Source organism: Amphiprion ocellaris, chromosome 11, assembly GCF_022539595.1.
Source record: "Amphiprion ocellaris isolate individual 3 ecotype Okinawa chromosome 11, ASM2253959v1, whole genome shotgun sequence".
Lineage (NCBI taxonomy): Eukaryota > Metazoa > Chordata > Actinopteri > Pomacentridae > Amphiprion > Amphiprion ocellaris.
In genome coordinates this window covers 16,776,796-16,788,535 of record NC_072776.1, presented here as the reverse complement: position 1 = coordinate 16,788,535, position 11,740 = coordinate 16,776,796, and the positions used below count along the sequence as shown (strand labels likewise).

At 38.2% G+C, this 11,740-nt stretch overlaps 2 protein-coding genes across 7 annotated transcripts; both read right to left on the bottom strand.

Moving 5' to 3' along the window:
* Window positions 1-17: 17 nt before the first annotated feature.
* LOC129350049 (motor neuron and pancreas homeobox protein 1-like) lies at window positions 18-2,096 on the bottom strand. Its single transcript, XM_055015401.1, has 3 exons — window positions 2,092-2,096; window positions 1,518-1,635; window positions 18-793 (listed from the first exon to the last, which is right to left on the bottom strand). Exons 1-3 carry the CDS (start codon window positions 2,094-2,096, stop codon window positions 458-460), a joined length of 459 nt encoding a protein of 152 aa, XP_054871376.1. The 3' UTR covers window positions 18-457.
* Window positions 2,054-8,478, bottom strand: LOC118470399 (uncharacterized). 6 transcript variants are annotated; one of them, XM_055015261.1, is made up of 9 exons: window positions 7,106-8,478; window positions 6,783-6,923; window positions 6,504-6,679; window positions 6,361-6,391; window positions 5,940-6,033; window positions 5,513-5,848; window positions 5,268-5,424; window positions 5,046-5,173; window positions 2,054-4,911 (listed from the first exon to the last, which is right to left on the bottom strand). In XM_055015261.1, exon 9 carries the CDS (start codon window positions 4,574-4,576, stop codon window positions 2,129-2,131), a length of 2,448 nt encoding a protein of 815 aa, XP_054871236.1. In that variant the 5' UTR covers window positions 4,577-4,911; window positions 5,046-5,173; window positions 5,268-5,424; window positions 5,513-5,848; window positions 5,940-6,033; window positions 6,361-6,391; window positions 6,504-6,679; window positions 6,783-6,923; window positions 7,106-8,478; the 3' UTR covers window positions 2,054-2,128. The 6 variants fall into 6 exon arrangements, with proteins under 6 accessions (XP_054871236.1, XP_054871233.1, XP_054871234.1 ...); XM_055015258.1 differs by having other exon boundaries at window positions 5,940-6,391; XM_055015259.1 differs by having other exon boundaries at window positions 5,940-6,679; window positions 7,106-7,208; window positions 7,569-8,478.
* Between the last annotated feature and the right edge of the window lie 3,262 nt (window positions 8,479-11,740).

The window sequence follows — 11,740 nt, the reverse complement described above, 5'->3', positions numbered from 1 at the left end:
TCTTTACAACATCAGTCTTCAAGATATTTTCCTTGAAAGTGCTATTACCAACCATTCATACAGTCTAAGTACATTTATAAATAAATCGTCGTATTGCCAGTGACCGAACAGGGACACAGGCTTTACATTGCTATACTTTTTAAATCACTAGTAATCATACAGTTAAATATTATAAGCCGGAGCTATTCGTTGATTTTGAAGTCTTAACTCATGAATGGATTGCTGGCTATTAAACCATTAAATGTCCAGGTACATAAAGACTATCCTGGTTTAATGCAATAATCATACCTAATCAAGTGTGCAGAAATCAACATCCTCTGCTTATGTGGAAGGTCCAGGTAGAGATATGGGACTAAGAATTGGGTCATGAAAAAAGAAAGATCCTCATCATGCCACCAAGTCATTTCAATAGCAATAAACATAAAAAAGACATATAATAAAAGCATGCTCAAGTTTATCACTGTGGGAAAACCCCACTCCGTGTTCCTCGGTCTCCCTCCTCTAGCTCCTCCTCAGAGTAAGAGCTGTAGTTCCCTGTTCCTCTTCCTGCATGTCGTGTGAAGCTGATGGAGCCTTCCCTCAGCACCTCTATCTCCTCTTTCTCATCCTCATCCTCCCCTTCAATCTCATCATCATCCTCCATGCTCGACCTGTGAGAGCCACCATGAGGCTTCATGCTCTGTATGTCCATCCCGGTTCTTTCTGTGTCTGTCAGGGAGGTTGGGGTTACTTGTTCTTTGGCTTTGCGACTTCTCTTCCACTTCATGCGTCTGTTCTGGAACCAGATCTTTACCTAAAATAACAAAAAACACGAGAGTGTTAAAAAATGAAGTTATGTGGGGTGCAAGAAATAAACAGTGGCCTTCTGTTAGTGGGTTTGTTGCTGGAGAGGAAAAGAGTGCTACAAAGAGTGGAACACTATTATCCTTTTTAAATATTGATGACGGTCAACAAGACAAGATATACCCTGGGTTATTTCATTCAGACTCTTTTGAAGCATTGTTTCAATCAAATAAAATATTGTTAGTTTGTTTTTACCAAACCCACATCCATTGGAAAGAATCTATATTACTGAAGGTGAATTTAATTCAAACTACTGAAAAATGACATTTTAATGTGTTTTTTAGTGAGGGATTTTGTATGGAATGTAATTTTGTGATGCTTTATTGACGGTGAACTTCCACTAAATAACAATCTTTCTTTTGTTGTTGTTGTCAGTGGATCTACTATTGAGACAATGTTCATATCACTAAGAATATGCCCATGTCTGTTTAGTAGTGTCATTGCTGGGCAGCTACAGCACATTGGATAGCTTTCCTGTAAAAATCCATTATTTATTTTAAAAATAAATAGAAGAAGTATGAGTCGATTGGGTATATTGGCACATTCTTAATGCATACATCTTAACATACCAGAGAGCAGGCAATGTGATTACAAATATAAGTGACTGGGCTGTGAAAAGTATGTTATCGAATACTGCAACACTCGTGTGTGTTTCTGTTAACCTATATTCTAACCTGAGTCTCAGTCAGCATGAGAGAAGTGGCCACCTCAAAGCGTTTAGGCCTGGACAGGTACTTGTTGAGCTTAAACTGGTTTTCCAGTTCCAGCAGCTGCTGACTGGTGAATGCTGTCCTGCACAGCAAATTTGGAAGTGTTAATTCAACTCCTACAGAGTTAATCTCAACACTTCTAAAGTGTTTATATTGGTCCACTCTAGATCGAGTTAAAACAACACTTTTGAAAGTGTTCAACAGTTTACACTGTGACAGAGTTGGAACAACACTCTCAGTTGTTGAAATTTAACACACATCAGTGTTGAATTTACACTACACTAGTGTGTAGTGTTAAAAGTCAACACTATTAGTGTAGTTTTTAACACTGAATAAGGTTTAAACTATATTAACTCTATGGAAAGTGTTATAAAATTCTAATCTAAATAAACATCTTTTATTATTTAGTTTAAAAGTACTACTGGGAATCAAATAATAACCCCCAATTTTACTCCCAAAACAATGCATGTCACTTGACTTTACAAAGAAAACAACACAAGTTGCAGTTTGAATCAGCTTGTATTTCAAACAAGCACACCACATAAAAACAGCACTGCTTTGCAATACAACACAGGTCACAAAATATGACAATGTGGCACAATGTATATTTTTTCACACATCTCATTAGAAAACTGTTTGTCATAGGGTCTGTGATATATCAGTTCCTTAACTGGGAAAACAGAAAATGAATCTGCTCTCTCATCAACACAGTATGCATTGAAATGATCATCAAAATAAAGAGTGTCCACTCTGCAAGTCAAAAGGAAAGCTTGCCCATCATGCACAATGATGTTGGTGATCTTTCTGAAAATAGGTATTTCCATTTTTGTTCCAGTACAAATAAACATACCAATCTGATATTCTGTTCCATAGTTCTTCACCCAATTCGTGGTTGACACTTCACAATATAAATTAACATCAAAAACAGAACTTAAAACCTCACCTCCCTCGAGGTGATCAATGGTTTCGTTTTTCACTGGACCAAACTCAAATCTCTGAAAATTAAAATTCTCCCAGTGGTAAGGTAACTGACTCTGGTGTTGTTTCACCAATGATTTTGTGATATTTTTGAAATTTTTCACTGATCTTTTAAAAAAGTTGTGTTTGGCCTCAAACCTCATGCACCATACATGAAGGAGTGGACCTATTTTTCGAATACAACGTGGATAATGTAGCATGAAATGATGCTTTGGAAACAATCTTTTTTGTGAAAACAAACATTTAAATAGCTTATGGTGGTCCTTAATCAAGTGCTTCAAATAGTTTGTCATACCGTTAGTTACAATGGGTGAAAAAACTATATTCACAATCTGAATCAAGAGGAGGAGCAGATTCCAGTAACAGTTATTTCTTTCCAATACATCACCAAAAATAAGAGGAGTATTTCTTACAAGACACCATGACTGAATTGCATTTAATCCAAGATCCTTGCTAGCCTCATCCATTTTCAACCCACTTGGTCTATTTTTTCTCTCAATATAACCATAGTTGAAAGTTTGGATCCTCTGTGACAATGATTCCAAAGACAGATACTTCTGGTTTACAAGGTACTGAAAGACAAGTTTGAGTTCGTACTGTACTACACCTTCAAGTAAATCGTGCATTATGTCAACTGCATAGTTGTCAGAGGTGTGGAAAAAATGCAATGTATTGAGCAAGCATGTCTTTTTGACACCAAATGTGGAACTCAACATAGGATTTTCATGTAGAGCTGCACAGTGTTCTGCATGGATTTCCTTTGTACGAAAAATTATGCCAGGGTCATCTTCAGTAAAGACAGACTGTGACTCATCCTTACTTGTCAAACAAAATCTACAGAAATATGTAGCACTGAAGGACTCAACAAAACTGAACAGTCCATGTAAACCTAGGTTGTCACCCGTTACTTGTATAACAGAACCAAGCAATGGTGAGTCTGAGAAAGGCACCTCAATTCCTTGTGTTTCAAGTATTTTAAGATCGTCAACAAGAGGCTTTAGGATCTCATCGAACCCATAAGTCTTCAGATCTTGTGAGTGAAAGAGTGCCACAACATGTATATTCATCAACACAGAATTATATTTTGGGGGCAGGTTCCTCAATATAAAGTAAATACAACCGAGTTTGTGAATACCTTTCTTTGAACCTAAGGGATTTGCTGTCTCAAACTCGTCAAAATAAAGTTGAATCTGTAGAGCATGCTTTTTCTGAGAAAACAAAATGTTACTCTTGAAGTATGAACCATCACATATGTCTTTATAAATGCCTTCTTCGTGATGTTTGGCTTGGAAGAAACTTTCACATAATTCAGTGTTCTTGAACATTGACTTAAGAGTTCCCAGGATGGGTGTGTACACAAATTTATCTGTTACAGGGACCTGACAGGAAACGCCAGTTGTTTGATCTCTGCGAACATCAAATCGCACCCCAAGAACATATTCGACAGGCTCAACAATTTCCCATTTGTCCTCAAAGAACTTCTGACGTTTTACTCTTGTGTTCAAGGATGAGAAAGGATTTCCTAGTTGATCAAAGCACTTTTCCACCTTCTTTTCCAAATCCGTACCTTGAATTTCTGAAGAACAGCTGAGAACTGCCTCTCTTGCTTGTCTATTAATGTAATTTACAAGGTCCTCCATGGATCCCACCATTGCTTGGACTGTGCTCTCAGCAACACCAGATGCTTGCAACTGTGCTACAACAAAAGCACACATGTTTAACACATGATCATTGTCAACAGAGAGCTGGGTAGTTGTTGGAGAGGCTTTGTTGACTGTCTGTGAAGTTGAGGGCTCATCAACTTCATTCTGAGTGTCCACATTGTCAGCAGTATTAGTCACAGCAACATCTCTGTGGAAATGAACAAGATGCTTCTTGAAACCTGAATAAGTGCAAAACAAAGAAGAACATCCCGGCTGTCCACATTTTAAGCGTAATGTCTTTCCAGGATATAGACCATGGTGAAGTCTTAAATGCTGACAAAGCAGTGCAGAACTTTTGTGGCATGCCTTACAGACATAACAAAGAAAAATATTTGCATCCATGGATATTTATCCCCTCACGCATCATGAAAAAATCTTGCTCTTAGTTCCTTGACTCTGGGAGTTTCCTTGGCCTTTCCGATGTCAATGTTAAAAACTGTGGTTTGGATGAACATATAGAAGTTGTAGAGGGATTCATGGTAACTGACACTAAAGATGAAGTGTGCTTTGAAGAGCTCATCGAAAGCTGCAAGGGATGTCTGTGCCTTGCAAGGGATGGCCTTGTGATCAATGATGACATAGTATCTTTGGATGCTGCTCTTCTTTTCACCAACACCAAGGAGGAAGGGCTGGCCCGGCTCCACACCAGCAAGGAAGGTTTCAACACTGGCTCCCATCTTGAACAAAACATAAAGAATTATGAGAAAATATGCCGTTGTTAAGTTCAAATGTCTACCTAAGCAAATATAAAAAGTGCTTCAACCCAAGAAGTAGGATCATCAGAATAACTGCAACACTACTATTTGCATACCTGCAAATATCTCACAACATGGTCAACAGCCTGGCATGGGCTGATTTTAGCACTCTTCTTGTGGCCTTTGGGGGTGGGAGGAAGCAGGTGAACCAACAGAAGAATGCTGGACAGATCACTGTCCCAGCCTAGGGGAAAAATAGGAGAAATATTAGACTCATTCACATCATAAATAATTGAGACATTTCAAAGAGAAGAATGAGCCAAGCTAACCAGACCCACCTGAGTCATGCTGCAATGACATGAGTTCTTCAATGTGCTCATTAGAAGTCAGTTTTTTGCAGTCTGCCAGGATTCTAGGCTTGAAAAAGGTAGGCCATTTTGCCAAAAATCTGCCCGACACTTCCTCTCCAAACATCATGGTGAAGTCTTGTTCAATCTACAGGATAACACACACTGTATACTCATGCACCTTAAGCATATACTTTGAGTAACAATTCACTTACAAAAGAAGTTGTCTTTCTTACCAAGCCAGTGATGTCGAGGAATCGTGGGAAGATGTCAAAGACTGTCGAAGAGCACTGCTGATCTTGAACCAGTGTTTGGCGGTACTGAAATGTGGCCCTCATTCGCTCTTTGATGGCTGATTCATCAGTTGAATGTTTCAAAAAGGATATTGCTTCATGACAGTGCTCACCAAGCAGCTGCTTATCAGTGCAGAGAACATCCCTCTTTCTCTTTGGACTATCTTGATAGGTTGTGCTTGTGGAGCATCTCTGGGGCTGAGCTGCAGTGTTGCCCTGAACAGTCTTTATCCTCCAGGCCAAGTAGCCAGATCCACTCTCTGGGTCATAGAAGTGTTCCTGTAACATTAAAACAATAGATTGTTACATAAATTCCAAACATATTACTGGTCCATAAATTGACATACAAGTTTTTAATTTATAAACTTACATATCCCTTGTCCGACTATAGATCTCTGAGGCTGGGAAATAGAGAGATGATGCCTAGAGCACATGTACTTCGAACAGAGATGGGTGGGCTCCTCCTGAAAGATAAACATGGCATTGCTACAACAATTCAGTGTTTAAAAGATACAAATTTTGCTTTTTCTTGCTTCAGTTAGTAGCAGTCCCTCAAATTTAGTTTTTGTATAATGTTTTAGCCTTAAAACATTGCTTTACTGATATGTAATCCCTTACAATGAGTATGCTTGTTTTAAAAATAATTTCTATATTAAGTAAAGAACATTATGAATATGAAACTTATCCATGAATTTCAACCATGCTGGCCACAAGAAGGTTTACCAACTTTCTCCTTGTGCTATCTGTCAATGTTTTCATTTTGTCATATTCATCCAAAATAAACTGTCCACCTGGTTTAGCCTTCAGAGCATTTCTCACCATCTAAAAGATAAAGAATAATAGTTAGAATTATCCATCACCATCAGTTTAACTACACAACATCTTTGTGTCTGATATCTGATAACTAATAGAATTTGTTACAAAAGCAACACACCTCTTTTGCTGATTCCCGTTCAGCATGGGTTCTCCTCCCTCCGTTTGTATGAACAATCACTGTTGCATCTGATGAATCAGAGGATGCTAGCGAGGACACTCCTGACACTGACCCAGATGAGTTGTCTGACATGGGTGACTCCAGCGAAGTATATGAAAGATCATGCTGAAGTACAACTGTAAACAATTTTTTTACCAAATGTAAACACAAAATGAAAAAAAAATCATGTGTTCTCCACAATATTCATTATACTCCTTCCCTAACAAGGTTGAGTCTCACCTGTTGACTTTTCCAATGCCACCCCAACAGTGAGGTTCCCTGCCTGCAAGAGCTCCTCAAACACATCTGCATCAACTTCTGTCCCTGATTCATCTGTCAGGTGCAGCTCAGTCTCAAGTGGAAGATCTAGCTTTTGAATAACTGATAACAATATTAGATTTAGAGCAATAGAAAAAATACAATAAGAACATTACCTGGCATTTTCTACGCTTGTTTTTGGCAGGACATGGCTATCATTAACAAAATATTCAAATACCACATAAATTCAATAGGTGTTATAACATGTAGCCACAAACGTGGGCTGTATGAAAAGTGATGCCAACCTTTTTGAAGAAATGTGTTGAAATCATCATAGCCATCTTCAGTCTCAGCCACTTTGACATACTTCTGTGTTTCACCAAATCGCACCTTAACCAACATGATGCACTATGAAGAAAAAAGGACAAAAGACATCCACACTGTGCCATCATTTACACTATGATCACCATGGATGTGTAGAGGCAGGAACATTTTGCCTAGCTTTACTAGACTCTGAGTATTCGTTTTAAGTTTTAGCATTACTTGCTACCTGGACGATGGGAGCCACCAGCACAGTGACGTGCTACTGAAGCTTGGCCTGCTTGCTAGAATGACGGCTCGCTAGTTATTCTGCTAAAAACACCCACACTTACCCGTAAACAGTGGTACACTATCAACTATGCTCCGTTAGCTTAGCAAAATAACGTCGCCCTGAGACATAAACGTGGCAGCAACGTTAAGATACACAGCTACGTAAGTGGTACTCACCAGCATGTGTGGCTGCGGTAACGTTAGCTTGAAAAGTTAGCGTTTTTTAATCTTAAAATGTTTTAAACGAAGCAAGGCTTGGCGTGGCTGGTGTGGTGGCCCAGTGTGTGGAGGTGTTCCTCCGGTGGAAGGATACAGCAGGAAGTCTGCAGCAGCTGTCTCGGGCAAGCAGCAGCAGCTCAACCGAACCCCTACCCCCGGTCCATGTAATGCCAACAACCATTCGACAAGACTAGATCAAAGCTAATTGTACTCCTCACCAACTTGACATGGATTTGATTGTCGAAATGACAAGTGGCCTTAAGATTTTTTTCTGGGAAATATTTGGTTAACCCGCCATGCACGTGTTACATCACTTTAGGAAACTCTGACCCCTTACAAAATGTGCAGCTGTGCAAATGTAGCATGCTAAACAAATGTCTATTCATGTAGGTTACACATATGTTTGTATATTTATCGACACTTGTGTGCAAAAGCGACAAATAGCATACAACAATCATGCTAACTTACCTTGCCGCGATGTTAGCTGCAGACAGGTTTCAGCGACACCTATTGTTGTCACAAATAAAATACTATTGCATAGAAGTGTTATTAATTAAACGTGCCGACATTCATTTAAGCGCACAAAGATCCTCATTAGTACAAGGGAAAAGACAGCTGTGTTCCGCTGCAGCCGCTCTTTAGGCAAACACGTCACAGATACGTTGGAATGCTGGGAGTTACTCTATTAAGTGTTGATTTTAAAATCAACACTTTACAGAGTTGTTTAAATGTACCTCTGTGTATTATCACCAACTCTTTTGAGGGACTAACTCTCAGGTAGTTGAATTAAACTAAACAAGTGTTGAACTGACACTGTATTTTTAACTAACAACACTAACACTGGAATTTTAACACTTTTGAATTTGCTGTGTATAGAATGACAACATGAAAAGATCCCAGCATCAAATCATAGTAAATGTTAAATGGTGTCTCGTTAAACCATAAAGTAGGTGAGTTACTCTGTATTAATGCTTGTAAAATAGCACAATGGGTGACACAAAAGCAAGCAGAAAGTTGCGAGACAGATGTGTGGTATGACAGGTAAAAGATCAGAATAACGATCTTTAAAGTGAATAAAGTTACCTCAGTTTGCTTTGGTCCCGAGTGGATTTCCTGTCATTCCCAGATCTTGTGGTAAAGTTTCTCCTGCAAAAAAAAACAAAAAAAAAAAACAAGTTATTGGTCATAAAAAAGCTGAATAATCACCGACTTGAGCAGCACATTGTCAGGAATATTTTAGGCATTTTCCTTTTCAAGTTTCATCACACTTTATACTACTTTCCAAAGTCTAAAAAATATAAAGAAACTTAACACAAACTTTTTATGAAACCGGGTCTCTGAAACGCCCACACAGACATAAAGTGCAACACAATCACTGAGTGAAACTCTTGTGAACGAACAGCCGGCAGGATGTTCTTGACTGTGATTATACATAATTACAGAGCCGATGCAGCAGCTGCGTACGGCTGGCAGCATTAAAATGGCCATAATGACATCTGTTGCTAATATACTTCCTTTATAATCCATGACTAAACTCTGGAGGAGAACAGAAAATCAAAGGTGACAATTCTGCTGCCGCTCACTGGACTTTACCTCATTCAATTACTCAATAATACTTCTTTAGTTAGTCACTGCAGCTCCTGCTCTGTAAAGGACAACATTACAAAGTCACTTCTAAATTGGGCTGATTGTGTAATAAAATGTGGATTATTGTTTGATTTGAATTAAAGCTGGTTTTGCAGGGGTGGATGGGCTTTTTGATGAGCAGAACTCTTCAATTTGTCTCTATTATTTCCAAAAATGCAACAATAAAAACATAAAACGCGACACAAATGGTATGTTTAAATGTGAAAATGAGGGATTATCTAATGTGCTAAGTGTCATTCATTTCCAGAGCATAAATCTGAAAATTAGGTTTAAAACATTTGTTGACGTATTGGAGTGAAAGGTTATTTATGCATCACTCCATACATAACAAAACACTGGGGGGGAATCTATTTTTGTCATGTTTTGGGAATAAAAATCTCTAGAAACCAGGCCATGGATGATATTTAAACAAACCAAAGCAACAAAATACAGTGTGTCCCTAAAGTCTGGACACATAGGAAATCTCATTAACTGTAATTTTTTTGCCTCCACTGATTAAATATGACCTTGTCGAAAGAAGAAAGCGTTGAACGTGAAGAATGGACTTATCAAAAGACAGGGTTGGGATTAGGGAAGTGATTTTCTGGGGCTAGCATGAATTTTAGCCATGACCAATTCGTTAGTTTTGGCTGATATTTTGGTCGTCCAGAACGGGGTTTGTCCATGATTCTGCCTGTTTCTTTAAACTTTTTAACCACCTTCGCCACCGTGGAAAAGTCAAGTGGAATCCTCCTTGGATGATGTGCATTAAATTCATCTGCTGTCTTTCCATATGTCCATCCTTCACGTCCACTGAAAAATACCAGTTCAACTCTTTCTTCTTTTGACAAAGACATATTTCATCTGTGGAAGAAAAAAAATTATAGTTAATGAGATTTCCTATGTGTCCAGATGGGAATAAAACTGGAGGGTTTGCAGCTAAGTCACGTTTCCACCCAGTTTGTTAAGAATTAACAAATACAGCTCAATGTTTTCGAATAATTTTAAATAAAGTGTCACAGTATGAAAAAAAACATGTAGAACATCAACATTTTGCTGCTATATTCTCATTTTATCGATATAAGACAAAAAAAAGACTACATCAGAGTGTTTCTGCTCCCTCTTGAAATAAAACTGTCATTTTACCATTAAAGGGTGGGAGAATATAAAACAGGAGTAGTGATCGAGTGAATTTAACCAACCGATGAGAAGAACTGAGCTTTCACTTTATGGTTCTTTCATTTTTTGGCCTGAAAAAGAACTAAAGTCAAACAGAACGTAAGACTCTGACTTTGCAAATTGTCTCAAAAAGAAAATGATTTCTCAATGAAAGGAATCTCTAAAAGAATATAAAATCAATCACAGAGAAAGTGTTCCTTAAACATCTGCAAACTCTGAGTAAATGTCTTATCAGGGCTTCAACTGATAATTTATTTTCAGTGAATAATGTGAGTAATAAGTGTTTTCCAGTGGGATTAATTTGCCAATTAATTTCTCAGACTACTAATTAATCATGTGGTTGATAAATTACATGAAACTAAGGGAAATAATTGTTCACAAACATTCTTTACTTAAGAACATGCAACCCGAAACCTGCAAGTTTCTCAAAACTTTTACATAAAAACAAAGACTTACATAAGTAATCAATTATAAAACTTGTTGAGAATTAATATTCAGTCAACTGAATAATGAACTACTTGCTTCAGTTCGAGTCTCAACCTAAAACGCTCTGAGCTCTTAATAGTTTTGCTGCTAATTAATGTGCATTAATGAGAATTAAAATGTATGATGATGACTGATTTGAGGAAGGTGTATTTATGAAGTTCTGCTTTCGTTGTGACATTAAGGTTCAATTTCCAAATGCTCCGAAGCAGTTTTTTTACGCCAGATTCCTGCTTTTCTCTCACATTTCTCAACCTTTTCCATTTTGTCATCACTCTAGTGGCCTCAAATTGTGATTGATTGGAAATGTGATTAGTTTGGAGTCATTTGAAAACACTAAAACATTTTGCACTGAGCGAGACGAGTGTGTGTGTGTGTGTGTGTGTGTGTGTGTGTGTGTGTGTGTGTGTGTGTGTGTGTGTGTGTGTGTGTGTGTGTGTGTGTGTTGCAAAGTACGCCAAGCTTCATTAAAGTGCAAATCTGTGTAATCTAACATTCATTTTTCTCAGTGAGACAAATGAGAGATTATCCGCGTGAATGGTTTTCAGTGCGGAAAAACCAATTATGTGTAATTAAAGTAAAAATCTGCGATGAGATTGGGAGGTGGGAGGAAGCAGCCGGCAGAGGAAAAAAGAAAGAGCTGCCGTTTCAGAACGCCATGCAATCCAACACTTTTAGCTCGAATCAGCGCTAAAGGACAAATGCATCAGGGAAAGTTAGTTTTTCATTTGTATAAGCATTCCCTGCGGTGAAGTCGATTTTTGCGGGAGCAGCAAACTCCCTTTGTGGTGTCCAAGTAATGGAAATGTGCGCTCATAATGAACCGTTTTACCTGAAGCAAA

What these genes read in the sequence shown, in the direction of transcription:
- LOC129350049 (XM_055015401.1), bottom strand. An exon ending in TCATGCTGACTGAGACTCAG is followed by an intron (nt 794 to 1,517) that starts GTTAGAATATAG and finishes TTGTTATTTTAG; the next exon opens with GTAAAGATCTGGTTCCAGAA.
- LOC118470399 (XM_055015257.1), bottom strand. Translation starts at nt 4,576, where the DNA reads ATGGATGCAAATATTTTTCTTTGTTATGTCTGTAAGGCATGCCACAAA.